Below are 17,458 nucleotides of genomic sequence, written 5' to 3'. Positions count from 1 at the left end.
CTTAAATTCAGTTTGATTTTAATTGAGTCTGCTAAACACCACTAGTAAAGCATAATAATAATAATTTTGGTATTTTTTTGTATTTTTAGAGCTTATAGAGCTTATTGTGCGTAGTCACCGGGTGTCATGACATTTCACTGCATATATGTATGACCGTATGTATATTTATGTGACAAATAATCTCTTGAACTTGAACATAGTGCACCATTTGACTATTAGTTAAATCACTCAGTCGTGCAGTTTCCTCTGCTGAACCAATATTTTACGAAGATGACTTTTACAACTCTCTTTCTTTTCCAACTCTCGCTCCAATTTCTATACTAAACAAAGAATCCCAAAATGCATCATGTCCTAATTTTCACATCATCCCTCAGTCTATCAACTAACTTTACAGCTCTCTCTCGCCTTCTTATAATTTTTTCAAATTAATTGAAAACCTTATAGTATCTTTTCCAGCAATCCCACCAGATATTTAGATTATAATGCTACTGTTACACCAAGGACTTATATGTTAAACTAGTTTGACATGTTATGTACAACACACATACCACGCTTATCTCGTGTTTAAACATTCCCTTGTTTCATCAAGATATTTATCAGCTAGGCAGCTAAACATACCCCAAGACACTGATAGAATTTCTCCGAACTCATCTCATCCATACGTGCTCCAGGGTGATCCAACATAGAGTCACACAATGGGCCCCTGAACTCCGTCCTCTCCCTTACTCTTCAAAACGTACTAAAATTAGTTAGAAAGGAAGTCGCTGGCTTATCAGTATCAAAAAAAATTATCTTAAAAAAAAATACATGTTTCTATACATGTATATGTATTTTATTTATTTATTGTTTTTCTAAATCACATGAAAGTGTGTCCCAATACACAGCACGACCAACAGGAACGGACGCCAACCTGTGTGTCAATACACTGCACGGCCTCAGGTGGCTTTATTTATTATTATCAATTTTCCAATTTTTATTTTATTTTTACGAAACCAGAAGTTCCTCACCAAACCTCAACTCTTTTGCCAGGAGGGAAGAAGAGTACTCTTCTGTTTTCATCCCCTCAACGCTTTTGCAAGGAGGGGTCAAGAATAATCTATAATAATTATATATTAAATTATGTCGACTTTATTATTGAACAACATAAAAAAGAAAAACAAAAAAGAAAAAACAAACAAACAAAAACCTCAATCTCTCTTGATCGATGCAAAATTGGCCACTCCGGACCAATTTATACCCTGCCCCTTCCTAGCCTGAGCGGCGACACGTCTGTCTGCGGGGGGGTTCTAAGCTCAACAAAAGCTTCTTAAACGATCCTCTAGATCGATACAAGAGTACTTTAAGCGTACTCAAAGCTTTTTCCCACGATCATCTCTGATCAGTTCAATCTCTCAGTAAGTCTCACCTTCATTTGTCCAGAATCTCGTGTTGCCTCTGCTGGACCTGTCCAGACAACTCCTTCTTGGATATCTTACGGCCGGCTCTGACTGCCGTTGTGCGCGTAACTTGGCCATAAATCTGTCCAATTCTCCTGCCTGGTCGGTGAGGTTAATTTGCCCGCTACAAAAAAACAAAACTGAGAGTATTAAAGATATTTATTCTGCAGAATAAAGAGAAGGATACAGTCATGCTTCAAAGCGGTGTTCTGATCAGTCTACCCCTATTACTGAGGAAGAGGGCTTTATACCGAAGAGAGGTTGTTGTGCCATTGGTCAGGTGTCATTTACAAGACCGTGCCGCTCAATCATATCCCCAGATGTTACCCTCAAACAGTGATTTAACAGTCAAACTCCGGTCACAGCTACAATCCTACTTTGCCATAAAACAAACACACAATGCTCTTTCAAGCACCCTTGGGGTTATCCTTATCTCCACACAAGGTTAAGTGAGGATGGAATGTGGTCTGGTTTTTCAATACTACAATAGAAAGAACAGTCTCTTCATATAAACTCTGAGAGACTCATTAAAACCCAGAGGCAATGTGTTTTAAAAGCTATATAAGATACAAAAAGCTATTTTCCTGTATATAACATAGAAAACATCATGCAAATCACTGATCGTGTGCATGTTTCTCTCACACACGCTACTAAGGAATTAGTATGGTTAATAAATAATTACAGGTACTCCTCACTTAACGACCGGGTTCTGTTTCAAGGACCAGGTCGTTAAGCGAATTTGTGGATAAGCGAGGACCCGTGTTATTTCACGGTAAGGGGGCGGGGCTGGTATATATAGTGTATATAGTATATAGTACTCGTCGGAGACCCCATCCATCTCCTCGTCCTCTGCTGAATGGGCCTCATCCTCCTCGTCGGAGGAGGGACCCACAGGGTCGACATCGTCCGCCTCTGAACCATCGCTGGAAGGTTCCAGACAAGAGAGGTGGTGGGGTCTGCGGTCGGGAGGGTTGACCTGGTCTGGAGGGCTGGTCAGGATGGCGCTGATGGAACCTCCTGATGAGGGTGTGGTCCAGAATGTGTCTAGTAGGGACCCAGAACCTCTCCTCCGGACCGTAACCCTCCCAATCCAGCAGGTACTGCAGGCCTCTCCCACGCCGGCGGGAACGTAGGAGACGGCGGACAGAAAAGGCAGGACCCCCGTCAATGAAGCGCGGAGGAGGCGCCAAGGGGACCAGAGCACTCTCCCGGACCGGCTTGACTTTGGACACATGGAAGGTGGGATGGATGCGCATGGACCTGGGGAGCTTGAGCCGCACTGCCACCGGGTTGATGACCTTTTCGATCATGAGCGGGCCGATGAACCGAGGAGCCAGCTTCTTGGATTCCACCTTCAGGCGGAGGTCCCTGGTGGAGAGCCAGACCTTCTGGCCCGGCTGGTACTCTGGGGCCTGGGAGCGGCGACGGTTGGCGGCAGAGGCGTTGCGGCCATCGGCTCGGAGGAGGGCGGCCCGGGCCCGGGTCCAGGTCCTGCGGCAGCGGCGAATGACGGCCTGGACGGACAAGCAGGAAGCCTCCCTCTAAAGGGCCGGGAACAGAGGCGGTTGGAAGTCGTAGGCGCACTGGAAGGGGGAGAGGCCTGTGGCCAAACTGGTCAGGGTGTTGTGGGCATATTCCACCCACAAAAGCTGCTCAGACTAGGACGACGGGTGTTGTGACGTCATGCAGTGAAGGGCCGTCTCCATCTCCTGGTTGTTCCGCTCCGTTTTGCCGTTGTACTCGGGGTGGTACCCTGAGGACAGGCTGACGGTGGCCCCCAGGAGCTCACAGAACTCCCTCCAGAAGACAGAGCCGAACTGGGGACCCCGGTCGGATACAACATCTGCCGGGATGCCATGGAGGCGGACGACATGGTACAATAATAGCTCGGCGGTGCCCTTGGCCGACGGGCGTTTCGGTAGAGGCACGAAGTGAGCCACCTTGCTAAACCGGTCCACCACGGTCAGGATGGTAGTGTTGCCGCTAGACGGTGGCAGACCGGTGACAAAGTCCACGAAGATGTGAGACCAGGGGCGATGAGGAACCGGCAGTGGGTGTAGGAGACCGGCAGGGGCAAGAAAAGAGGGTTTGTGCTGGTTACAGGTGGGGCAGGCATTGACGAACCCTCAGACGTCCTCACCCAGGGAGGGCAACCAGAAGCGACGCTGGACGACCTCCTTCGTCCGCTGTATCCCCGGGTGGCAGGTGAGTCGGGAGTTGTGGGCCCACTGGAGAACCTCGGACCGGAGGTCAGGCAGGACGAACAGACGGTCGGGCGGACATGCGCTGGGTCCAGGTTGGTCCTGGGTGGCGGCTCTGACCTTCTCTTCCACCACCCAGGTGAGTGTGGAAAATAGACGGGAGGACGCTAGAATGGTGTCAGGGTCAGCAGCTTCTTCCTCCTCCTCCTGGAACTGCCGGGACAGGGCGTCAGGTTTGACATTGCGTGACCCCGGCCGATAGGAGAGGGAGAAATTGAACCTGGTTAGGAAGAGCGCCCAACGGGCCTGACGGGAGTTCAGTCTCCTGGCGGACTGGATATACTCCAGGTTCTTGTGTTCAGTCCACACCAGAAACGGCAGCTGGGCTCCCTCTAGCCAGTGTCGCCACTCTTCCAGGGCCAATTTGACGGCAAGAAGCTCCCTATTCCCGATGTCGTAGTTCCTCTCGGCCGGGGTTAAACGCCTGGAGAAGAAGCCAGGGATGAAGCTTTTAGTCGGAGGCAGTTCTTTGGGACAGAACAGCTCCGACTCCCACGTCGGAGGCGTCCACTTCACCCACAAAATGCCATTCGGGGTCAGGCAAGACCGCGATAGTCAATACAGGGGCGAAGTGACTTGTCCTTCTTTTCCATGAAGAAGAAGTCCGCCCCCGCCGGGGATGAGGAGGGACGGATGATGCCCGCTGCCAGGACATCGTTAATATAGGTGTCCATGGCCTCTCTCTCCAGGGCGGACAGGGAGTACAGGCGGCCTTTGGGGGGGGTGGAGCCGGGCTGGAGGTCGATGGCAATATCGTATGGCTTGTGCGGGGGAAGGGATGTCGCCTTGGCCTTGCTGAAGACCTCCCTGAAGTCGAGGTACTCGGCGGGGACCCCTCAACATGTCGGATGCGGAGCTGGAGCTGGTGGGTGGCTGAGGTGCGGTGGCTTGCTTCAGGCAGACCTGATGGCATGCAGGGCTCCATCCCAGAATAGCCCCTGTGGTCCAGTCGAGGTGTGGGTTGTGACGCCGGAGCCAGGGGAACCCCAGGAGGAGAGGGTGACAAGGTGAGTGCAGGATGCAGAACTTTATCGTCTCGTGGTGGTTGCCGGACAGGAGCATGCGGATGGGCACTGTCTGATGGGTGACTGTCCCCAGGAGGCGGCCATCCAGGGCAGTGGCAGGAACCGGAGAAGGCAGGAGAACTCGACCAACACCCAGCTGCCGTGCTCGGTTATTGTCGATGATGTTAACATCGGAACCAGAGTCAATAAGTATGGAACAGGAACAGGAACAGGAACAATCTTTATTTGTCACACAGCACACCACACTACAACACATGCTTGCACACACACACATGCTTGATGGTGGCCGGTGAAATGAGGCCTCTGCATTTAACCCATCCTGGCTTGTCCTTCCTCCGGGGCCACAGCCAGGAGCAGTGGGCAGCACATGTGGACGCGCCCGGGGACCAGGTGATGAGTGTCCATCGCTGGTCAGACGATGAGTGCATATTTTTGGTGGGGGTCCTTACTGACGTGAGGTGGAGGAAACCCCATGTGAGCACGGGAAGAACATGCAAACACCACACAGAAAGGCTCCTATTTGGGAGATAACCCGCCGGAGCATGGTGCCAACAGCGCGACAATGTGAGCGAGGGAATGGCACGAGGGTATGGCGAGGGAATGTGAGCCTTGTGGCAGCAGCAGCAGCCGAGCCTGGCACAGGGGGGGTAGGTTGGAGGGGGATTTGGAGGTGTGGCTCACCAGGACCTTCTCCCTCACTGGCGAGCCCGGCCCTTTTACCGGACACCCAGAAATGTACTGTCCAGCTAGACCGCAGTAGAGGCAAAGGTTCCCCACCCGGCGTTTCTCCTTCTCCTCTGGGGTGAGGCTGGCCCGGCCAACCTGCATGGGAGAGGCTCACTCGTGGGTTGACGGGCGGAAAGAGCTGGCGGCCTGGAGGAACCTGGAAGACAGGTTGCTGTCAAACCCTTGTTTGCTTTTAAATTTTCAAACACTTGGAGATACAGATCTATTTATTTATTTCCAGTTGTTGTAATGCTAATCAGCAAATATTAGTTCAACACATGGTCCACGTTGTTGACTCCCTCAAGACTTAGTTAAGTAAATAAATGAATCCAGATAGTGTGCTGATGTGTCCTTGAGCAAGACACCCAACCCCCTAACTGCTCCCCAGGCACCTCTTAGATACTGAGCCCACTGCTCCTACATATGTCAGTAACTAGGATGGGAGAAATGCAAATTTCCCCATTGTGGGATGAATAAAGGTTTATAAAGAAATATATTTAAATATCAGATTTCCATTGCACGCCTCACAGCACTTCTTTAACACAAGGTAATTACAAATTGTCTATTTTATCTTTCCTCCTGAACATGTCTGTTCCCCATCCCAGCTTCATTTTCGGAACCTTCTATCTGTGAGGCAACAACGCCAAGCACTATGCCACCATTCCCCCACAATGCACAATGCTTGTTTATCTTTAAAATGATGTTAGCTTGTACCTCTTTCCCACTGCACTAAAAACCCGCTCCGCCAATGGACCCGGGTTTGAATTGGCTCCACTTCTGATCGGCTCTGGAGTAAACAGGACACCCGGGTCGACAAGCTTATTTTGGCCCCGTTACCTGCGCCATGTGACGTGTGTTGAAATTCCGGATGTCGGCGCATAAATAGACAGGAATGTCCGTGTATCATTCCATCATGTCATATCCCATTTAGAATCCAAAATCTCAAGTTATTGACACTTTGAAACCGTGAAATGTTGTGAGGGTGGGGATTGTGGGTTTCAAAAACCCGGTACAACCCGCTAATTTTGGTGTAAAAACAGTATTGGAAGCAACGAACAAACAAGTAACAGCTACCTCTTATCTCCTTTCCCTCCAGCCCCACACTGCACGCCTGCCCCACCCAACGATGCAGAGAGGCGGACCATTTGTGGCCTGGTGTGCTCGTGAAGCTCAACACCACCAACAAGATGGTGGAAATGCTGATTTCAGATTTCTGGGGATCAGCCTCACCAACGATCTGACCGACCTGCACCAACTAGTCAACCCACTAGTCGGTTGTAGTTGCAGTCTGCAGTATCGTTCTGACCACCTCCATCAGTGCCCCCAGTCCTCCTCCAAACCGCACTCTCTGACTCTACTCCCACCACAAGCACAATTCAGCAGCGTCCTTCTCTGACCGTGCTCATTTGATCCTGTCTTTTGAACTTTCACACACTGCACTTTACTTCCTGACTGTTACTGCCGGTCAGTCCTGCAGGTCAGCGGACGCACACTGGCACACATTATCATTGTTGCACGTTGCAATATCTTCTCTCTCTCTTTCCTTCCCTCATGTTCTTGCACCTTGGCCAGAGAAAATTCCTGTGTGTTGACATTTGGGCAATAGTCTGTTCTAAAGCTTTTTTTTTTTTTTTTTTACACCTTCTGAAATTAAATGCTTCATTGTCAAACTGGCAGGTTCTTCATCAATAAGGGAGGCGAGGAACTTAAACTTTCAGGTCGGCATACCCAGTGAATTAATGTGTGGGGAAATTATGTTGCAGTTCCATTCAAAATTAATTTACAGGGACCCAGTCCTTTAAAAGACAATGCGTGTTTTTATTTTAAATTTTCATTTAGTAGCTTTTACTTCCTATTGTTAAAGCTAGGGTTCGTGCAACCTGCACAAACACAGTTCTTCACCTTCCTAAATAGTTGTGAAACTAAAACTGACTGACCTGCCAACTGACAACCACCCTGCTGCTGTGGCAGTCAGTGAGGCTTATCCGGTGTGACCTCACAAAATGCAAAAGAAAATTTGATTTGTTTACATTGTTTGCGACAACTTTAAACAACTGCCCGTAAAAAGGTTGGGGTTTTTTTTTTGTTTTTAAACCATCTCCTCTATAAGTCCAAAATAAGTAAAATAATTTAAAAAAAAAATGTAGCCAGATAGTTGCTCTTTAAGTTACCGAATAACAAATGCTGTCACCTTGTGGTCAGTTGAAGGTATGTGCAACTCCTAACACAGGATTCAGGACAAACAATCAGTTATCTTTTATTGATTGATTCATGGAACAATAATAAAAGATTTGTATATTCAGGGATAATTAGAAAATACATGACCCCCCCCTCCCCCCCACACACACACACCCCCACCCCACCCCTCCTTTCCTGTGGTCTTGGGTGTCGCTATTTGGCTTGGGGAGGGATGGAGACAGGAGAGAAACAGCGTTAGTTCCATGAACAATTGAACAAAATACAATTGCAGAATGCACTTGAATTTTTCCCCTTTGGAATCAAACGATACTTATATTACACGGCCTGCTTTCCTCTGCTCACCTGTCTCACTCTCCTCTGCAATCTCATGGATGATCTCCTCGAGCACGGGAGCCAGATCATCCAACCGTTTGGCTGAGAGGCGCACAGCAATCTCAATACTCTTGTCCTGTTGCTCACACACCGTGTGGACGGAGAGAACGGGAGACAAACAGCAGTATCATGACTTCTGTGTTTGCCAAGTATCAATACAGTGTTTGCAGAAGCGGCACATGTGAGCGCTGTGACCTCACAGGGTTTCCTCCGTTTAAAGCCTCGGGAAGGTGCGTGGTGGGTGCCTCTTCAAACTGACCATCTTCTGACCTTGGCTCCATGCCCTTCCTCCCTTCTCTCTCCTGCAGCCCGTGCACATTTGCAGACACGAAAATGCAGAAATGAGACACATTCAGACGCGCACCATCATCTTACTTCTGCTCATTCACTGAGGCCACCTAACCCACACAAACTGATCTGATGTTGGGGTTGAAGGGTGAGGTGGGCCAGGGTCATGGGACTCAAAGCGACCCGTATGTATGAACGCGTGACAGCCTCTCCCCTGTTATTTGTCGCATTTGCCGTGATGGTTACCTTCATCAGCATCATTTCCTTCGGGCTGAAAAAGGTGATGTGTCCCTCCGTCACGGCCATCAGGCACACCAGCACCACACAACCTGCCAGCGCTCCACGCATGCCCATTCTGCTCTGTCCTGGAGTCATAGTCATAGACGTTCCTTGTACACAGGCAAGTAAACAAAGCTTTATTCATATGGTTTGTGTTCAAATGTTCTTTATATAGACGTCTGTACTGTAAGTATGTGAATCCATTTATGCTGCTGAGGCCAAGCCACTCCCAACAACGTAAAAAAGAGCGGAAGGGAACATTTTGTGCTATCTCCTGTTGATAGGACCATTGAAAATAGGTCAACATGAAGTATTGATATGATAGTGCATGTGTCTCAAAGAAGAATCAAGTCCGTTTGGGTGGAAAATTACAAGGGGTTTTCAATTCAAACAGGATAAAAGAAAGCCATAGATTGAGGCAAGAGATAGAGGGAGCGAGAGAGAGAGAGAGACAGAGTGAGAGTAGTAGAGCGTAGCAATAAACAACATATCCCTCCAGCGGCAACTGAGATAATGAGCCGGAGGGAACCAGCCAAACAGGCAACACTGACACAACCCTGCAGACGTGACAGAAGGAAGCGCACGAAGAGACGACTAAAGAATGGTGGAGCACTGGGAGGGACGGAGAAGGAGAGGCGGCGGGAGGAGGGGAGAAAAAAACAAAAAAGCAGAGAAAGACTCGGGTAAGTCCGTACTCACGTGCTGTGTCAGTCTGCGTCGGTCGCTGGAGGAAGTGTGTCTGTAGGTGAATAGTGCACGGGCTGCTGTGAGTGTCAGCGGTCCCAGCGAGCCGGTATATCAAGCCTTCTCCCGATCCCAGCGCTTTTTACAGTCTCCCCTCATATCCGCTCCTCAACGAGCTCCTTCAGGACCTTTCCTCCACACACATGGAAACCACGATATTCCTCAGGAATCCTGTTCACTTTTATTAGGGTCGTAAGCTGTACCTGCCCCGTATCTAGGCCTGGGATGAGATTCGCCGAAAGACACGTTGTTTGATTGTTTTGTTAAAGGGTCTGGAGGGGATTATGGAGGGATTTTTGGAGTAAAATGTGAGCGTTGCATAACTTACTAGAATCAACTGGAAATGAAATAATGGCTTTAAAGAGTAGAAATAGTCGACATCGCCCACAATATTTTAACAGACAGACTTGAGATTTGGGTGGGTCTCTGATTGTGTATGAGCTTAGTTTCAGTCACTGATAGACAGTTTTTCGGAAGCCTGGGTGCTTATGTATCAGAGACTCATGGTATTGCCTTTGGTATTCCTCAAGGAAGCATTCTCGGCCCAATTTTCTTTTCATTATGTATGCTCCCACTCGCAAATATTATTAACCATCACCACATGATGGTACATATTTGTACATCTCTGTCTCGCCAAATGACCCCAGTGCACTGCATGCTCTCACTGACACTAATGTATGGATAGGAAAACACTTTTTTTAGAGCTAAATGAGGAAAAATCTGAGAGTCGTTTAATAGGGAAAATAGAGAAGAGCTGTGTCCATGCTCGGTGGTCTCGGCAAACGGATTAAAACTAACATCACAAACTTTGGAGTGATTTTAGACTCAGATTTAAATGCTAAATTCTCATTTTAAGAAGGCCATTAATAAAAAAAAACAAAAAAACGTTTCTTTTCATCTTGGGAATAACGCCAAAGTCAGAACTTTTTTTTTTTTTAACCCAGAAAGATGCTGAAATACTGACTAACCCTTTTATTACAAGCTGTTTGGACTATTGTGATATCCTTTTTGACTGGAATACCTCAAAAGTCTACAAGGAAACCACAGCTGCTTTGGAATGCTGTGGCCAGAGTCTGGGGCAAATGGATCGCATCACCCCACTGCCCTGGCTCCTACACCTGCATGTTTTACAATGGATTTTAAAGTTGTTTTACTTGTTTGTAAAGACTTTGAACGACCTTGCTCCTCCCTGCATCAGAGATCTTCTGTCATTTTATGTTCCAGGCACATCACGAAGCTCCTCCGCTGCTTTTCTTCTGAACATTCCCCCCAGAACAGTGGAGCTCGGTGCCTCGCTCTCTCTATGTTTTTAAAAGGAATTTAAAGACCCGTCTTTTTAATCTGGCCTTGACTTGAAGTTATAGTTATAGCCTCAATTTTTAACTTTCTAATCATTCTTTTTTTTTTTTTTTATGTTTATTTCATTTCATTGTATTTTGTTCTATTGTCTTTTATTTATTGATTTTTAACATTTTATTGTTCCATTGATGTACATTTTCTGTGTTGGTGTAATTTTTTTATGGGCTGCATGTGTGCATGAAAGGTGTTTTATGTAATATATAAATATAAATAACGTTGAGTTGCTTGTATCTTGTGATAAATGATGAAAATCCCTATTGGGTCATTCAGATAGCGGACATTCTTTCTATTTTAAGTTATGTAAATAGACAAGTCAGACGTAATAGATTATTGAGTATAAGTGCCCAATGTTATGTTAGTTGTAAGGTTAGTCATAAATTCCAAACTGCCGAGTAATAGCCGACGCCAAGTGCCATTTATGGCCGGAGGCCGTGTCTCGTCTTTCCATCCTAACAGCCTCATGCCTCCGTTCCCAGGAAACCGACGACTCTGCAGCAGGTTTACAGCTGTTTCCAAACACGCCACTCCGCCCGTTTCCCTGCACGGTAGCAGAGAACAGCCATCCGTGTCATAAAACCCTGATGCACCAACTTGGACATTGTGGTAACGGAGCCCTACCATCTCAATCATTTCGACCTAGCCGTGCGTTGTTGTGCATGTGTGTATTGTTGTACACGTATCTATTAACCCTGTATGGAGAACACGGATGTATATTTATAGGCACCGCCGTGCGGCCATGTCGTTTTGACCGCTCGTACATTCTGTAGATCTCTCTTGATGTGGTTTTGAAACTGTTTAAGCGACGCAACAGAGCTTTGCGGCCTCCGCACTGGGGATGGACGCTCGACGTTGATTCTATTCGTCTTCACTCCGCACGGCCAGCAGGGGGCATCGTGGGGGGGGGTGATGTTGAATCTCGCGAGATAGAGCGGGATCTCGGCCTACAAGAGGTTGTGCGCGCGCCGCCGGGGCGGGTCGGGGTCCTTTCCGCCGAAGCAGCGCACGAGGCAGGACGCGCCGCCGCCGCCGCCATGGTAAGAACGGAGCCGGTTAATTGAATTTCAACGAGTTAATTTCAACGAGTTTTACTCTAACGGATACAATATTTATATACACGTATTTATTAAAAAAAAAAAAAAAAAAGAAAGTTGTATTCGCCCCCCCCCCCGGAGGCCTCAGTCCATGCGGAGCGCGGCGCACGTTGCGCGTCAGCAGCAGCTCGACGCACGACCGAGCCCCGCGTGAGAACCAGGTCGCAGCGGTGGTGGAACCCGCCGGGGGGGGAGGGGAGGGGAGGGGGAGGGGGCATCGGCCATTTCGCCACGATACAGGCTCTCAACGCCGATCCGCGCCGCCGAGCGAACAGCGCGCAGGGGCAAACATGGCCGCCTCCCGACACGAGGGAACGCGTGGCGGCCGCGAGCCACGCGGTACCTCGCGGGCCCGACGAGAGGTTTAACCCTTTCCCGGCGCAGCTCTCACGGAGCAGCCACCACCACCGCGGGGGGGGGGGGGGGGGAGACGTTACCGTGCGGGACCACCCGCTCGAGGCCCCAGCGGCCGATACGAGGTCCCTGCTCCGGCCGACGGTCAGAGGAATCCCAGAAAGTTAAGCAGATTGCCGTCTGCGCCCCGCCGGGACGAGTCTCGTCTGACCCCCCCCGGCGATCGCTTCCCCGCCCGGGCGTCAAAAAAAAAACCAAAAACTAAAGGCGCACGTTTGTTTTAATTGCGAATCGTCCGTTTTGATCAAACCGTGGGACGTCACACGCCAGTGTCATCTGACGTGAATTGCGGGTGCTGCGGTCCAGCTGCTCGCGAAGCAGATCGTCCAGGCGACCAGGGCCACGTGTGCGTGGCCTCGTGTCCATGACCCGCACCCGACGGGCGTCCACCTGCTGATCCCCACGCAGGCCTCATTGAAATGCCGAGGAACAGCGGCCTAACGAAAGCTGTCCAGTTGTAATTTCCACGTGGAATTACCTTTTTTTTTTTTTTTTTAATCAACGGTGGTGTTTCTTCTCAGGTGCTGCTACACGTGCTGTTCGAGCATGCCTCCGGCTACGCTCTGTTCGCCGTCAAGGAGGTGGAGGAGATCGGCATGCTGCTGCCTCAGGTGGGTCGGCCTCGTGGCTTTGCTTGAGCGCGTTTTCGCTGCTTGTCGCGCAAGCTAATGCGGAACGGTTTCTGTCTTAGGTGGAAGAAAGTGTCTTGAGCATCGCAAAGTTCCACGGCATGGTGAGCCTGGCTGCCTTCTTCCCCTTCAAGTCGGCTCAGGCTGCCCTGGAGAACATCAATGCCATCTCTGAAGGTCAGTTTGTGTTGTGGTGTCGATTTAGCCAGATGTAATGATGTTTTGATAATCTGTCAATCCACTGAATCACTGTGTTGACAACATCAGCTCTGAACATCTGGCCTGTTTAATAAAACACATCTTGGGTTTTATCTATCGGCGCGTTTCATTACGTGGCACCGGCTCGACCACTCTTTTGGTATTGGGTACTGTTCCACTGCAGATAGCTGGTCATCGTAGCGCTTGAAACTGTCGTGGCGTCAACGCGGCACACAGGAACGATCTAGAATATGGAATGGGTGGTGTTCTAGTCCTACATCTAAGTGACTATTCTCTCCGACCAATCGGTAGTCTGCTGTGTTTTCACGTGACCTCAGTTCGCTTGGAGCCTTGACAGAGGTCGTACCAAGTACCATCCAAGACTTGCCCGATGGAAAACCAAATAAGACGTGTGGGGGTTGTGCCAGCGGTAGAAAAGCAGTTTACTTTTGTCTGAACCTGATGTCCCTTTGCTCTCTCAGGTGTGGTTCATGCAGACCTGAAATTGTTTCTTGAAACAAACCTGCCCCAGACGGGAAAGAAAAAAACCATGTTGGGTGTTTCCGACGCCAAGATTGGAGCTTCCCTTCAGGAGGAGCTGGGTCTCTCCATCCAGACGGGAGGAGTTGTGGCTGAAATAACAAGAGGTGAGACGTCTGTTTGGTCACTACTTCCGTGGTGTAACACGTCCTGCTTTGACGGGTTTTTTTAGTTGGCTGATCATGATGTGAAGTTATTACCCAGACACTCATGATGGTTTATACTGAAAATCTGAACACAGCCAGCATCAAGTTATTATTTTTTGCATTGAGCTCTGCATCCAATGACCTGGTTTCCTCCTCCAGGTTTGCGGCTTCATTTCCACTCCCTGGTGAAGGGTCTGACAGCGCTTGCCGCTTCCAAAGCCCAGCTGGGTCTGGGCCACAGCTACTCCAGGGCTAAGGTCAAGTTTAATGTCAACCGAGCTGACAACATGATCATCCAGTCCATTGCTCTTCTGGACCAACTGGACAAGGACATAAACACCTTCTCCATGAGAGTCCGGTAAGAGGCTTGTTGGTCTGACTTGGTTGTTTAGTGCAACGGGACTTTGCTGGTTTGGTACTAACCTTTGCCGCAACTTGCAGTGAGTGGTACGGCTACCACTTCCCAGAGCTGATCAAGATTGTACCCGACAACTCGACGTACTGTCGCCTGGCCCAGCTGATCGGCAACAGGAAGGAGCTTTCGGAAGAGAGCCTTGAGGGCCTGGAAGAAGTTGTGATGGACAGTGCCAAGGCCCAGGCCGTTCTTGACGCCTCCCGCAGCTCCATGGGTGAGTACAGAGGCCGCGAGGAAACCAATCTAGCACCGTGTCAGGCCCCTTTTTTGCCCACCCTGGACCCCCACGTGTCCTTGGTGACTAACACAGGGGGGCAGAGCACCTCTCTCATAAACCTGCAGTGTAGGAACACTTCTTTACTGCGGATCCTGTCGGGAGAAACATTGTTCTTGCTCTATACGAGGTTTACAACTCCACCTGCTGTGGCTTCGACCTGATTGCGGTTCTGTTCCTCTGCTTCAGGTATGGACATCTCCCCCATTGACCTGATCAACATCGAGAGGTTCTCCAACCGGGTGGTGTCTCTGGCCGACTACCGACGAGAGCTGCAGGAGTATCTGCGCTCCAAAATGAGTCAAGTGGCCCCCAACCTGGCCGCCTTGATCGGAGAAGTGGTGCGTTTACATCCCCGTCGCTCTGGCGACTTGAGTGGGACATGTGATGATCAACCAAAAAAAAAATCTGTCAATCCTCTGAACCTCTGTGCTGAGATTGTTACCTGATGCTCCTCCCCCATGACCACCTGGGCGGTGTGCCTGGACCCCGGTTAGTCACCGCCTGTCCTTTGTGCCGCAGGTGGGCGCTCGCCTCATCTCCCACGCCGGCAGCCTGACCAACCTGGCCAAGTACCCCGCCTCCACGGTGCAGATCCTGGGAGCGGAGAAGGCCCTGTTCAGGTACTGGGGCGTCCCTTCCCTGCCGGGCGGAGCGGTGGCTGCAGTGATGGCAGGGCGGGGCTGTAGCGGAGCAGGGTGACTGGCGAAGGGGGTCGAGCCCCTCCCGGCGTGATCCCTCTCCACCTAAAGCACCCCCGTAGTCTGAGCAGCCACGGGAGGCGCTGAGGTAGAGGAGCTGACACTGTTTAAATGTCGACACCGCCAACCCCCACCCAACACCACACACTGAAGTGAATGAATGATCAGAACATGTTGGTTTTCATCAGGGCGCTGAAGACGCGAGGCAACACCCCCAAATACGGCCTCATCTTCCACTCCACCTTCATTGGCCGCGCGGCTGCAAAGAACAAGGGTCGCATCTCCAGATACCTGGCCAACAAGTGCACCATCGCCTCGCGCATCGACTGCTTCTCCGGTGGGTGACGTGGGTGACACGGTGTTGCTCCACCCTGTTAAAGCGGCACTTCCTGCAGTGATGTTGATATTTTTCGTCAACAGTATTCATCCTTAGGGTTGATGTTGAAAAGCAAATCCCTGAGCACCGCCCGTTGCCTGGTGCACGGGCGTGGCTGCGTGGCGCTACGCCCGCTGAGCTTTTCTTTTTCTTTTTTAGAGGTTCCCACCAGTGTGTTTGGGGACAAGCTGCGTGACCAGGTGGAGGAGCGCCTGTCGTTCTACGAGACTGGAGACTTGCCCCGCAAGAATGTGGATGTCATGAAGGAGGCGGTGAAGGAGGTAAAGCTGCACCATCAGTTATATTTTTGTGGCATCGAGCACCAACTGGGGCCGAAGTTTGTTGTACGTGATGACAAGTAATTCCTCGACTCGGCTGTGGGGGCGAAAAATGATTTAATGAGCCTGATGCAACGCGGCACCCGGGCCCACCCACCGCCACTTGTTGCGGCGCAAAAATGGTTGTTTGTTTGTTTGTAGGCTGGTGACGTAGCGGCGGAGATGAAGCGCAAACTGGAGAAGCGGGAGAAGAAGCGGAGGAAGCGCGAGAGTAGAGCTGGAGAGGCCGAAGCCAACGGCGACACCAATGGTGCCGCAGAGGTGGGTTCATGCCGGTGCTGGTGGAGCGCCGCACGTTTTTGATTTGGGACTCGGCCCCTTCCCCGTGGCCGAGCCCCAGTGTACGACGTGCAACAGGAAGCAGGTTCCTAACCATTGGCTGGTCCCGTCCAGTGGAGCAGACCACTGAAGTGAATCTCACATCCACCCAACATCACATTGTTTTACTTACATTTAGTCATTTAGCAGACGCTTTTATCCAAAGTGACTTACAAGGGAGAATAACATTCAAGCTACATTGCGACAGACATAGTGTAACAACAAATACTGCTAAGTAGTGCTAAGTAATTTAGTAGTAGTGCTAAGTAAGTTAGGAGAGGAGGTACTCTCTGAAGAGCTGGGTCTTCAGAGAGTACTTACTACTTGCAGTCTACTTACAACTTCCTTTGCCCCACCCCCACCCAAGGTTGGAGACGGAACGCCAGCGAAGAAGAAGAAGAGAAAGCAGCAGGCGGAGGAGCTCCAGGTGGAGGAGACAACACCGGCAGAGGAGGAGAAACCCCCATCCAAGAAGAAAAAGAGAGCGAAGTCGGAGCCGGCTCCTGAGGAGGAGGCTCCAGAGGAGGAGGCCCCGGAGACTCCAGCGACTGAGAAGAAGAAAAAGAAGAAAAAGAAGAAAGAGGCGGAGTAGATGGAGCGATGGAGCCTCCCTGTACAGTTTTTGTTTGGTTCCACCTTCTTTCCTGGACTTGAAGGAAACAAAGTGGTTGCTCATTGTTTGTTTTATACCATCAGACATCAAAGCACTTTAGACTGAGATGGAAGCGTCATAGTGCCTGTGTTTGTGCTTATATTGGTGTAAATAAAGAGTTTTGTTAAATGACATTTTTTCCAGTGTAAACCTGCTTTGATCAACAGTAAAGATATTTTACAGAAATCTCAGTTTTGAACGTGAACCTTTGTACAAAGACAACGCTGAGGATGTGATGCTGTTCAAACACTACACAGCTACGCTACATTACACCATGACGCTACACTACAACATGCTGCTACACTATACATTAGATCCCGCACTCGATCAACTGCTGCATCGCAAGAAATCCTGGATTTCCTGAAGATGCCCGGGGGCCACATCTGGCCTTTGGAACACTTCCATGTGGCCCTGCTTCATGATGTTCATTTAGGACCCACAATGTTTTCAAATCACAAGCCTTAGTGAATCCACATGTGCTGTTTTCACAGTATTTAACAGTTTTTCAACAAGGCCCACATCCACATTCTGCTCAGTGGCCCCAGGTCCATGGACTTACACCACTTAACATTCATAGTACGTTATCAAGGGTATGGCCATGTTTTCTTTGTGCCTTATAGTAGTTATGCTTTGAGGCGTGGTCTTTAATTCCTACTATGATGGGGTTGTGGCCTAGT

General features: G+C 49.8%; 2 protein-coding genes across 2 annotated transcripts; one reads left to right on the top strand and one right to left on the bottom strand.

Moving 5' to 3' along the window:
• Nucleotides 1-3,094: 3,094 nt before the first annotated feature.
• mlnl (motilin-like) lies at nt 3,095-9,335 on the bottom strand (the record flags this gene model as incomplete). Its single annotated transcript, XM_080001100.1, has 5 exons — nt 9,286-9,335; nt 8,554-8,696; nt 8,220-8,321; nt 7,990-8,095; nt 3,095-3,189 (listed from the first exon to the last, which is right to left on the bottom strand). Exons 2-5 carry the CDS (start codon nt 8,686-8,688, stop codon nt 3,095-3,097), a joined length of 438 nt encoding a protein of 145 aa, XP_079857226.1. The 5' UTR covers nt 8,689-8,696; nt 9,286-9,335.
• A 2,336-nt stretch (nt 9,336-11,671) lies between these two features.
• Nucleotides 11,672-16,913, top strand: nop56 (NOP56 ribonucleoprotein homolog). The gene is made up of 12 exons (XM_080001318.1): nt 11,672-11,723; nt 12,716-12,805; nt 12,886-13,000; nt 13,504-13,668; nt 13,867-14,065; nt 14,149-14,336; nt 14,586-14,737; nt 14,919-15,019; nt 15,286-15,434; nt 15,633-15,754; nt 15,953-16,072; nt 16,497-16,913. Exons 1-12 carry the CDS (start codon nt 11,721-11,723, stop codon nt 16,719-16,721), a joined length of 1,629 nt encoding a protein of 542 aa, XP_079857444.1. The 5' UTR covers nt 11,672-11,720; the 3' UTR covers nt 16,722-16,913.
• Nucleotides 16,914-17,458: the final 545 nt, after the last annotated feature.

The sequence above is a fragment of the Zeus faber genome, assembly GCF_960531495.2.
Source record: "Zeus faber genome assembly, chromosome: 5".
Lineage (NCBI taxonomy): Eukaryota > Metazoa > Chordata > Actinopteri > Zeiformes > Zeidae > Zeus > Zeus faber.
Note: the sequence above shows the minus strand (reverse complement) of the source record. Positions and strands in the feature narration are given on the sequence as shown.

Coding starts and splice junctions, on each gene's coding strand:
- nop56 (XM_080001318.1), top strand. Junction 15,435..15,632: donor GCGCATCGACTGCTTCTCCG/GTGGGTGACGTG, acceptor TTTCTTTTTTAG/AGGTTCCCACCAGTGTGTTT. Junction 16,073..16,496: donor ACACCAATGGTGCCGCAGAG/GTGGGTTCATGC, acceptor CCCCCACCCAAG/GTTGGAGACGGAACGCCAGC.